Source organism: Centruroides vittatus, unplaced genomic scaffold, assembly GCF_030686945.1.
Source record: "Centruroides vittatus isolate TY-2023 unplaced genomic scaffold, ASM3068694v2 contig_958, whole genome shotgun sequence".
Lineage (NCBI taxonomy): Eukaryota > Metazoa > Arthropoda > Arachnida > Scorpiones > Buthidae > Centruroides > Centruroides vittatus.
Window position 1 is genome coordinate 1440604 of NW_027122637.1, and position 13144 is coordinate 1453747.

General features: G+C 29.9%; 1 protein-coding gene across 1 annotated transcript in view; it reads left to right on the plus strand.

The window, feature by feature from the left end:
- Window positions 1–13144, plus strand: part of LOC136985320 (solute carrier family 35 member F6-like) — a 50806-nt gene that overhangs the window by 26079 nt on the left and 11583 nt on the right. The window contains exons 6-8 of the mRNA XM_067282579.1: window positions 7159–7238; window positions 8424–8556; window positions 9021–9115. Coding sequence (XP_067138680.1) covers window positions 7159–7238; window positions 8424–8556; window positions 9021–9115 — 308 coding nt within the window. The remainder of the gene's footprint in view (window positions 1–7158; window positions 7239–8423; window positions 8557–9020; window positions 9116–13144) is intronic.

Here is a 13144-nt window from a genome sequence, read left to right on the forward strand (position 1 = left end):
CAGAAAGGCCTACATACAGATATGGATAAGAAAGACACCATAAAAGAAATTAAACACATCAAAAAATAGCTAGTGCACATGGGTGAGGACTGAATTATACAACCCCAGCTCCCAGCACCTAAGCCTAGAATAGTCAAGTACAATTTCAGACTAAATTCAATTTGCAAACAAATAGCCAGATAGTCAAATACTTGAGTATGCTATCACAAAAATGCTACTGTTTACAAATTATTAAGGAATGGCAAAGATAAAGTAAACAGCAAGAGAGTGCCTGGAGTATATTCCATTCCTGTGATAGATGGAAGATTTAACCAACAGTTGGTGTATTTTGGTCCTACAAATAGATCTTTAACAAGCAGACTGGTGAATCATAAACATAATATTGATAACAACAATCTAGTAACTACTTTAGCACAATATGCAATGGAGCCTAGAATATCTGTAAACCTTAATGAGGCCAAATTATTAATGCACGTTTATGAGGAACACAAACTAGAAATATTAGAAATATTTAAGGTTACATTAAAAGGAGGATGCATAAATCATAAAGACTGTGAATCTCTATCTGCTGCACAGCAATCTTTATATGATGATCTGCATAAGAATGTTTCATCACAAGACGGGCAAGTTATCCATGTGTAGAAATATATATCTTTATATAACAGACATGGGCAAATGCGGCTCTTTTTGAGTTACATGTGGCTCTTGCTGAAAGTGTTAATTTCTGCTTTTTATTATTATTTTTACAATTTTATTTCCACAATTTTGTGAAAATATGTAATTATATACAGTGGACCCACTACCTCACTTAACGAGCACCTTGCACAACGAGTGTTTCGCATAACGAGCAAAACAAACTGTAAAAATTTGCCTTGCTTAACAAGCGATATTTTGCATAACGAATGGTGAGGAGAGGGGAAGTCCTGAATTGTGCGCATGTGGCATGCTCCATCAGTCTGTTTAGCATGCTCCTTCCGCTAGCATCTTAGTGTCGCTTGTGATCACATATTTTTCCAAACTTGTGTTCACGCATATTACTTATAAACATCAACAACCATAGTCCGTTATATAATAAACACGCCAAACGATATGCCAAATTCTTGGGTCATTAAATTTCAATTGAATCAATTCAGGATGATTCATTCCGCACTAGAAGAAAAGATGATGATTTACGCTCTTTAACAGTGTATATTGTACAATTTTTTTTTTTGAATAAATGTTATACATAAAACATTTGAGCATTTTTTCAGCATGGAACGCATTATCACATTTTACATTAATTTCTATGGGAAAAATTGTTTCACTTAACGAGTGTTTCGCATTTCGAGTAAGACTCTGGAATGAATTATGCTCGTTAAGTGAGGTTCCACTCTATATGTAATATTTAGTAATTTATTTCCAAGTTGGTGCAATAAATTAAATTGACATTTCAAATCTATTCATTTAAAACAAGTTCTCGATCCAGATGGAGGACATCCTATCCTTTCTTGCCTTACCGTACTATCCGCCACAACAGTACAGAACTGCGGCTCCCATGCATTTTGCAAAACCTACATTTTGGTTCCCACTGAACTCTTGCTTGCCCACCTCTGTTATATAACATTAAATGATTATAAGACAAATAAATATACATAATTATGATAAATATTTGATACCTTTTTTAATTATGGATGCATTAGAAATGTAAGATGTTCTACATCTTAAAAAGTTAAGTAACGTCACTTATTGAGTAACATTCCAATTTTAAATGTTATCAAATTGAAGCTAGATTGGAAACCTGATGCAGACTTATGAAATATTCTGAAAACATTTGTTCTTAATGTGTTTGCTTAAAATGAAAGGATGTTGTTGGGATTTTCAGTTTAATTACATTATCAAATTATATTCAACAAATTTAGATTATAAATTTTATTTAATTTGATGTTTGAAGCTATGTATAGAAAATAAATTTTCCATAAATATTTTTGGGCAAATTTTTTGCTAGCAAATGTTTAATAATTAATTATAAGATTTTAACTTTAAAAAGACATATTAATGAATGTTAATAACAGGAAAAAAATGCTTTGTTTTGTCATACAGGGGTCCTTGTTTAATGCGTATGCATTATCTGCATTATCAAAAAATTTTCCACACTTATGAAGTTTCCCCAGCAGATGGTAACTTCCTCTTTCATCACATGATCTATGTGCAAATTGATACATAACACCATACTCAAGATACATTATTGTGCGTGCATTTGTCATTTCGGTTCTGGTTTGTTTTTAGATTTTTGTATTGAAGTTATGTCAATGAAGCATAGCAAAACTGATGGAGTTCCTAAAAGGAAGCATGCCTCATATGGTCGATGTTAAAATAGACATAATTAATGAAAAGAAGAAAGGAGAATGTGTAATTGATATTTCTCATGCCCTTAACATTCCTGAGACTACAGTTCACACAATTGTCAAGGCCTTGGATTTTGAAGCCAAAGCTAAAACTAGACTATGCCATTCTGAAGTGAAACTAACACAACTGAGGAATGATGTAATGAAGATAATGGAAAAGTATCTAGCAACATGGATTGAAGATTTAGAAAATAAAAATATATTCCTTACTAGTCTATGTATAGTCTAGTAAGAAATATATTTTTATTTTCTACATATGAAATCGTCTCGGCAATTTTTTAATGTAATAATTTATTTTTAAAGAATTATGTATGCCACCGCTAGAGGACTTTTAACTTTTTTACATTTGTTGGCGGACAGTAGCCTCAAATAAAAGGATGGTTCCGCCGTAGACTTGTTAATACCTCTAAGAAAGCGTGTGAAGGGACCGATAGAAATGGACTCATGTATAGTCTAGTAAGAAATATATTTTTATTCTTCTATAAGTATTAGATATTAATGAAATAATAACATACAACAGAAAACATACAATGTAGAGACATATGGGAGATCGAGAGACAAATCATAAAAGCTACAATAAAATTCAAAATAAAAAAGATTTTCATATTGAAACGACAAATAAGAAGACTGCAAGGAAACACAGAACCAACCCAAGAATTTACTGATTGAAAATATAAAAAAAGAAAAAACTGGAAATTAAAAAAAATGTTTGGATACCCAATGCCAAGTGAAAAAAGAAGATGGGAAAGTAAGTTAATAGTCAATAAAACAACTAAAAGCATACCAAAGAAAATAACAAACATACTGAAACTAGGTCTAGAACACAACATGCCACTAAACGATAAAGCAATCAATATAGTATCTGAAATCGATAAAACAGTAAATCAATTAAAAATAGGGGACAGGAGCAATCTAAAACACCAAATAAGAAATGACATAAAAAGACTAGAAAACAGCACTAAACTAGGTGAAAAAATGCTAAGTGATAGAGGAGGAAAAGATTACTCAAAAAAATGCATAATATTAAAAAATTATTTAAAAGAAAAATAACTTAAACATAATCAAAGCTGATAAAACCAACCAAATTATCATTGTTAATAAAGAATGGGAAAAAAGAAAAAATCAGAAATAGTCCTAACAGACGACTTTGTTGAACTAACCGAAGACCCAAAAGATGAAATTAAAAAATGGATGAAAAAAGAAATTACGAAACTATACAAACAAAAAAAGATAACACCAGGGGAAAAAAACAAATACTCAATGACAAAGACATTAGAAAACCACAACTTAAAATCCGTCTTAAAACACAGAAACCAGGCGATATATGCAGACCACTAGTGGACTTTAAAAACACAATATTATCTAACCTAGAATTGTTCATAAAGAAAAAACTAAAAATAGTCCCATACTCAACCTACTCTATAAAAAACACCGACGAACTAATAAGGAAACTAATGACGGTTAAAATGAAACCAACATACAGGTTATTAAGTTTGGGCATAATTTCCATGTACCCATCAATAAAATAGGAACTCATTGAAGAAAGCCTACACAAGATAGACATACATAACTGGCTACTAGAACTAATAAAATACAGTTTTTACAATAATTACTACCATATAGAGGAAAAAATATACAGACAAAAAAATGGCATTAGTATGGGAACAATAATTGGACCGAAACTCGCCGAAATATGCATGACAGAAATAGATAAAAAATTAGCAAACACAAATGGGATAGCCTTTATGGCTAGATATGTAGATGATATAATAATAATATACGACAAAGCAATAACCAATGAAAATATAATATGCAACTATGCAAACACACTAAGCAATACAATAAAATTTAAAAGTGAAACTGAAAGTAAAAAAGCAATAAATTATCTAGACGTAACTATAACCAGGGAAGGAAACATCATCAACATAAAACCATACAAAAAAAGCAGCAATGTGGACAAAATCCTTAACTATAAATCGTATTGCCCCATAACTATTAAAAGAAATAACTTTATAACAGCATTGTCTAAAATATGGAACAGAACATCTAAAGTTAAAGAGAGAGAAAAACAAAAAAATGACCTAATAAATACTTTTATTCTAAACAATTACCCAAACAGATTATTAAAAAAATGGACAACTAAATTTATAAAAAACAGATTCAACATCAAAAATAACAATGAGAATATTACATATACGTCTTTTCCCTATATTAAAGACACATATGAAAAATACAGAAAAGTCTTCAGAAAAAATGGTATTATAATAGCAGCCAAACTAAAAAATAAAATTAAAAACAGCATCAACATCCATGAAATCAAAAATGAAAACAAATTAGACGAAACAGGAGTGGTGTACGAAATAAAATGTACATGCAAAAAACCAGTAATATACATAGGAGAAACAGGAAGACAACTAAAGACCAGAATTAAAGAACATGAAGCAGCAATCAGACTCAAATATAACCAATCACCATGGACCAATCACTGCAGCAAATTCGGATGCACAATCGATAAAAAAAGTGTAAAAATAATCCACAGAGAGAAGGACAACTACTTACAAAAATTCAAAGAACACTTTGCAATAGTCAATAAAAGCAACACAATAAACTTAAACAACGGCATGGAGATAGATGTAGTGTGGGAGGAAATGGGAGGGACTTAAGAAACTGAAAGAAAGACCATTAGAAATGCCTCGGGGGACGGTGACATCAACACCTCGTAACAGAATTTTTTAAAAAAAAGGTTAGTTCCGAATAATATTAACAATAATACAATTTGAAATAATCTCTTGTAATAATTTGTGTTAAATTAATCTAAATAATTGTAATAATTCCTTATGACGAGTACAAAAAAACTGTAATAATCTTTTATAACTTGTATATATATAAAAAAACCCAACTACAATAATCAATGTAACAAATGTGTTCTCTATCAATTGTAGAAATGTAACACCTGATGAGGGGCGCAAAATAGATGGAAAAGATTGCACCTGAAATGCATAGTGGAATAAAGAATGATGAGAATAAAACCCAATAGTCTTTCTCTGATAAAATGCGGTACAGACAAAATAACAACGGTTAAACTAATTGTGAAGTTAAATCAATTAATTTTTTTGAAAAAAGAAATTTTTTTTAAGGAAAATTGATACTTAAACAATATATTTTTATTTTCTAAATATGAAATCGTCCTGGCAATTTTTTAATGTAATGTATTGAAGATCTCTATCAAACAACATATACCTATAAGTTTAGCCCTAATCCAAGAAAAAGTTTTATCTTTTGTATGAAGATATTTGAAAGGTGGTAGAAGAGGAAGCAATGAAAGCTAAGAATTTTCTGGCATCAAATGGTTGGTTTCATCAGTTTCAAAAATGTTGTAGATTTAAGAACATTAAAATTCATGGCAAAATTGCTAGTGCTCATACCTGACCACTTTCAGCTTAGAATGATGTGAAACATGAAACCAATATAAGTTTTTTTATCATTTTAAGCTGTTAAATAAGTTGTAAACTGAAGATGATCAAATATTTGCCAAAAATGTTTCTTTTAATAAAAATGTTGGCTACCTGAAATATGTAGTGATTTAATTTAATACTACTTAAATATCAAACTCAGCTTTACAGAAAACCAACACACAGTCCTCTTTACATTCCAGCTAACTCAAATGACCTGTATGGATACAAACTCTCAGCTTTTCGTTCACTAATTAGAAGAGCGTATTCATATTGCTCTAATGTACTAGACAGGATGAAGGAGATTAATAGAATCCAAGAAATAGCTTCAAACTTGGGATATAAAAAAAGTACGATAGAAGGGCTAATTAAAAGATATGAAGGAGGCAAAAGGTTAAGGACCCAAACAAATCAGTTGAAAATCATCAAGTTCACTTATAATAAAAACATCAAGGACATTATGAAGCAAGTATTGGACAAAAAACACTCCAAAATAGTTTACAAAAGAGCTCCTAATTTGCATAGTATTCTCAAATGACAAAGACATGCTTAAGAAAGAAGAAAAAGCAGGCGTATATAGAATTCCATTTGAAAATCAGCAGTTAAGAATTAAGAAGGACTATATTGGAGTCACAAGAAGGACTTTAGCTATTTGACTTAAGGAACACAAATATGACATTAATAAAGGGCACTGCAACACAGTTTTGTCAAGTATGGCACAAGCGGAGGACTCTGTAGTTAAATGGAGTGAAGTAACTATCCTCAAGACCATGCGGGTCCCCATCATTAGCTTTGCAAGAAGAAAAGATTGAAATCTATAGAAGTAAATTAAGAGATGATTGTATTAATGCAAGGGATGCAGATGGATTATCTTCTGCATGGAAGGTCTACATAAAAAAAATTAAAATATAAAAATTCTTAGTCTGTATTTGCCCTTATATTGTGATACCTTTTTATATATTTAATTTTTATGTATTTATTTTATTATTTACATTGTGGCTTCAGTGTATTTAGTATATTTTATTTTGTTATTTGTTAATTTATCTATTTTTTTATTTTAAATTTGAATATATAATGATTGAACATTCCATTTATTACAATTTTGAAATACGTTCAAAAGTCAGTTCACCTGAGTATGGCCTTATTCCGTTAGGCTGAAAACGTTTGTGTTTAATTAAATAAAGTATTCTCAGTGTAGAAGGTGTTAAATGTTTTATTAAGTGATTTAATTTAAGTTTTTTGAACTTTTAATAAACTTTAAAATATATATATATATATATATTATAATTAATATAGTGTACATTATTTTTTTATATAAATAGGTATTGGACTGCTATATGTTGATGCATCTATTTGGCAGATGCTACGTGGATCACTTGTTATATTTACAGGCTTGCTGTCCGTAAGATATAACTAATTTATATTTTGATTTGTTAATGTTGGAATTAAATTTTTAACATAATTTTATGTTGATTAAAGAAAGAAATTATCCTCAAAATAACATATTCTATCTCTAACAGTTATTGTAAGATCTGTGTGTAAGATTATATGTTTAAGTAAAGTTAATAATTTTTTTTGTTCTTAATTATTAATCAAATTAAAATATAAATTTTGGCATATAAGACCTGTAGTAGTTAAATCAAATTTATTTGTTCTTTCTGAGCATATAGCTGTTGCAATTAATGAGAAATAATAAATTTTTTAAAAGTCTATTATTATATAACTGAGTTTTTCATAAAAGTGAATTTAAAAATAAATTTTAAATGAACAGTCAACCCTGCCCATAACAACCTGTATATAGCAAAAACCTGTCATTAATGGAAAATTTCTTTGGTCCCTTGAATTTTTTGCAAAAATTAATGTAAATTAACCTGTATATAGAAGAACCTGTCTAATGCGGAAATAGAAAGGAAAATTGGATCGTATAACAGAAAAATTGATCTCTCTATTCAATTTAACACAAATTTAACAAGAAGTTTACAAGCCTAGCATGTATAAATCATAAAAAAGTCAAGAAATAACACACATGCAATACAGAAAAGCAAAATATGACTACTGTATTTCAGTAATTTTATTGGGATTTGAATGAAAAGTTTTATATATTTTTTGTTAAAGCTGTTTTTACTTAACATATAGTGATGTAATTATAAGTTGTGAAATTTAACTCATTATTCCTGATGCAAGAATGTTTTCTTTGTTTTGAAGTTTATCTTAAACTTTTTTACATCACATTTTGTTTGAATAAAATCAAGTCAAAATGTATGCAGATAAAATACACCATTAATTTACAAGGAAAGCAGATATCAAGCATTTATTTAAAAAATGCTAAATCACGATAAGAATAAAAGTAAAATTTTTCCTATAAATTCTTTTATATATTTTAAGAAGCTTGATTTTCAAATTTTAACTTTTTATCTTTAAATGTTCTATAGAAAGTTTTGAATATCATAGTTTAATCATTACTAATACATTAAAAATTTTACATTGTAATAGGAAAATAATGTTTTTAAAAGATTCTCATGAATAATTTTTATAGTAAAATTATTGTACATTTAAATCTAAATTTTTAAAATTTTTTTCATTTTAGAAAATTTTTTTGAAGAAAAATTTAAAAGGATTACAGTGGCTAGGTATGACAACCACAGTAATAGGCTTGATTCTTGTTGGTTTATCAGGTGTTTTAAAACATTCTGCACATCCAAATCACAAAATTGTTCTGGGTAATAATATATTCTATTTTTAGTATTTTCTTTATAAATTGTTAATACTTGATCCTTTCTGTAAGTGCACTATCATAATAACAAGCACATAACCATTAAAAATGCAGTAACTAACATTTACTAATCATCTAACATTTTCAGTTCATTTTCAGTCCTTCAGGAAAATACATAAAATTTAAAGTTTTACAAAAAGAACAAAGCCATCGTATTTCAAAAACGGTTTTTTATAAGTTTCTATTTTGGGAATAAATATAAAATTTGTATTATTCCAAAAATAGAAGCTTAAAAAACTTCTTGGAATAAGGAAGGCTTTGTTCTTTTTATGAAACTTTGTATTTTCCTGAAGAAGGTCAATCAAAAGGAGTGAAAATGTTACATGATTAGTAAATGTTAGTTACTGCATATTTAATGGTTATGTGTTTGTTAAATTCTTAACTTTTTATTATGAACTTTGTTGTTTTTAGGAATAATACTCATAATAGTTGGGCAAGTTTTTAGTGCTATTCAGATGATAGTTGAAGAAATATTCTTAAAAAGTAGGAATTTTCATCCACTTCAGGTATAGAAATTATTATTAGATCATTAACTAATTTTTGAAATTTTAATTAATATATATTCAATTGATTCTACTTTAACAATATAATTTAGTGTGTATGTTAGACTATGGTTGCTACTAATTGTAAGTATAATATAGATTTTTTGTAAATAGAACTGTAATAACGGATTAAGGTTTGAATTCAATTGCTTAATAAATCAAATTTTCACAATTTATTACTGTTATTTCAGTTTGTTTAATTAGATAATCAAATCAAATCAAATCAAATTTATTAGTACAAGGCCTAACAGCCTGTTACAAAGGAAGTTATTCCACTTAACTGTATCATAAAGAATATTACAAAAACAATTAAGTATTAAAAAACTTTATAACATAGTTATATAAATTGCAAATAAATTGATATGTTGCCCGATGGAACATTCTATACATTGCTGGCCACCGAATCACATTCATTTAAACCAATAAGACATATTTCTGCCTTAACTCTATGCTCTTCTCACATTTACAAATCAGATGAAATTTGGAAAAAAGACATGTGACATCTTGGGCATAAATTATTCTCATATATATAGAGTTTGTTATCTATCATTAGAGTATTAGAATTAAGTCAAAATTGAATGAAAAGACTCTTCATTCTAAACGGCAAATTCGAAAATATATAACTATTATTACTTGGGTATAATAATATCGAACTATAACAATTTAGTGATATTCTTAAACGAGTGTCTTCTATGTCTCGCGATTAAGAAATATCAAGAACATTCCGAATAAGTTGCTGACACAGTTCTTCTTCAAGATCCGACGAGAATATAAATGGTTCAATCGAGCAGCCAAAACCGTTTATCATTTTAGAAATTAGAAAAACCCAGTTTCTTTTAGATGGTTTCTGTATGGAATTCTTATATAATTGATATAAGAGATTGAATGTAATTCCACCACTGTCTCTTAGCTTAATTATCATCTTTTTATGAAGAGTGCCATAGGGCTAAATCTGCTTGTCTCCAATCTTAACATACTTCCTGGGGTTTTGTAATCCAACCAAAACAGCCTACGTATGAATTTATTCTGTATAATTTCCAGCTTCTGAACATTGGAGAGACACCATAAAGGAGATGCATAGCTCACCGAGTTAAAAACCAAGGACTGAAATAGGTTAAACTGAATTTGGATAGAACCCAAATGAGTCTTGGCACACAGCTTCATAACACCCTGGATTAACCGATTGGCCTTGACCATCATATCTTTAATCTGTCTTTCAAAAGAAAGCAAAGGTGAAAAAATTACTCCTAGAAATTTTGTTTCCTTGACCACATCAATCTCTGTATTATTAATATAGAAAGTCTTGTTTTTCTTAGGAAGTCTTGCTCCATTCCTGAATATCATTATGTGAGATTTCTTAGGATTAATGCTCAAATCCAATTAAGAAAAGTACATGGTTAATAGTCGTATTTTTCTTCTAAGAGCAACCACTGTCAGTACTAGAATAACAATATCGTCGGCATACGAAATAGAATGGACCAGAGTACTATCTATCATGAATCCATCATCCTCATTATCAAAAATATCATTAATATCATAAGTATAAAAATTAAACAAATAGGGAGAACAAGGGTCTCCCTGTAACAGGCCTCGATCAATCGAATGGAGACATCCCTGTTCACCATTATATCTACAGATCATCTCATAATGCCCAAACAATAGACCGACCAATTTGACCATATAACTATCCGCTCCACAATATAACATTTTATTCTGTAAAACCTGAACATTCACTGAGTCATATGCTTTCTCAAGATCAACAAACAAAGCAAAAACTTTGTGTCTTTTTTTAAATAACTGGATCTGGATAGTGGCCAACAAAATAAACAAAGTTACCTGAGTACCACCATTTGAAATGAAGGCGAATTGGGTTGGATTTAACAGATTCTCATGTTCAGTCCATTCAATAAATCTTGTAGACAACATAGCAGTAAAAAGTTTGTGAAATGTCGAAAGTAAAGCTATCAGGTGATAGTTAGCTGGATTGGCTCTATCTCCTTTCTTATACACCATTTGAAAAACCACATGGTTCCACAAGTTAGGAATAACACCCATTACATAAAATCTATTGTATTTCCTGATTATATAATTTAAAATTGTACTGGGTAGAAGTTTTAATATTTTATTAGGAAACCCGTCAAAACCCAGGGCCGATTTAGTTATGAGCTTCTTGACACATGATTGAAGTTTTTGTATATTTAAGGCCTCTTCCATTGGTAAAAACTCCATCTCTTTAAATTTTCCCATTTTAGTAATCGCCAATTTATCTTTATATCTAGTCGAAAAATTATCGAAGAATTTATTCCATTCAACTAAAGGTATATTAACAGATCCTTTCGAATGAACAACAGGCCGTCGAAAACTATTGATCACTTCCCAAAATGTTTTGGAATCTTTGGTTCCTATTAAGTATTTGTTTAAATCAGCATAATATCTTCTTCGTTTTGCTCAATCAAACTGATATAAATTCTTTTATTATCAATATATTTCTTCCAATCTTATTAGATTTCAATCCAATCTTTCCAATCCTTATTAGATTTTCTAAACTGATTCAAACTTCGCTGTTTTTTCTTCTTGTGATAATAGCATTTATTGTCATACCATCTTTCTATAAACCTTCGCGGCAAACTTTTGAAACAAAATTTAGCACGAAACGAATTTAATAGACTAATAAAATTTTTGTGGTTAACCAGCGGACTTAACTTATTCTCTTGATTTAACACTTTGTGGAACCTCTCTGGAACTTCTCTTGTTAACCTTTGTAAATTAAATCTTAGGCTTCTTATTTTGTCAAATCTTAATTGCTTCTGACTGCCAGGATATAAAGAATTTGTTTTCCTCAAGTGACCCAATAGGGTTAGTTGAATTGGGAAATGATTGGACTGATCATAGTCAACCACCGACATTGACTGGCAGAAATAAAGCATATCTTCATTGACTATAATATAGTCAATAACAGATTTCCCAATGTGACTCAGGAACATATATTCTCCCAGAACATCTCCAGCTATTCTTCCATTTAGTATAGTTAAATTGTTATCCTGTGAAAATTCCAAGAAACATCCTCCCACTGGGTTAATAACTCTGTTTTTGGATTTCCTAACATTATTAACAACCAAGATTATCTCCTTGATAAACTACATCCATATTTTCGCCAATACGTGCATTAAAGTTTCCCCCCAAGATCCAACAGTTAATCACTATTTGCAATTCCTCGATGTAATTACTATAATTTGCAGTTGGATTAATATATACTAATATAATTCCCAATAACTTCATTCTCCACAATTTGTGAAGTTTGGGATTTAGCCCAATTAAATTAAAAATATACCAAGGTTTAACTTGTACATACCTTAAGTAGCCAAACAATCTCTTAATTAATAATAAAAGACCTCTTGCAGGTCTACTGAATCTTCGTTCCTTGTGTGCTGCACTATAGGTTAACCAGAAATCATCCTGTAAGCCCATGTTCCCCAAAAAACTAGAACTGATCGACCAAGTCTCAGAGATACCAGCGACATCATTTGACATTAGGTAATGCTTTATAGATCGGTCATTAATCTTATTAACCATACCTTGGATATTCCAGAAAGTAATGTAAGCATTCCCAGCATCGGCGCAATGACCCAACGCCAGAGTAGTCAAAACCATTGAATTCAGGTTGTTATTTTGCAGAGTCACAAAGTTATTGGTCCTTAAGCCATTTAATAACTTCTTACTATCATTTGTCAACCCTGGCAGATTATCAGTGCGAGATCCCTGGTTCCTTATAAAAAACGGTCTAATTGGATGATTTCGTTTGAATATATAACGTATGTGAACATTATGCCATTCTTAATATAATAATCATCTCGAATGATGATTTTATGGCCATTGGACCTCTCCTGGGCAATTTTTGCAACTAGTTTTTGCCTCCTGACCCTAGACCGTTTACATAAGTCAGCCATCAATATTATATTCTCCTAACACCTTTTCAACAAGTTAGGCTTTGCC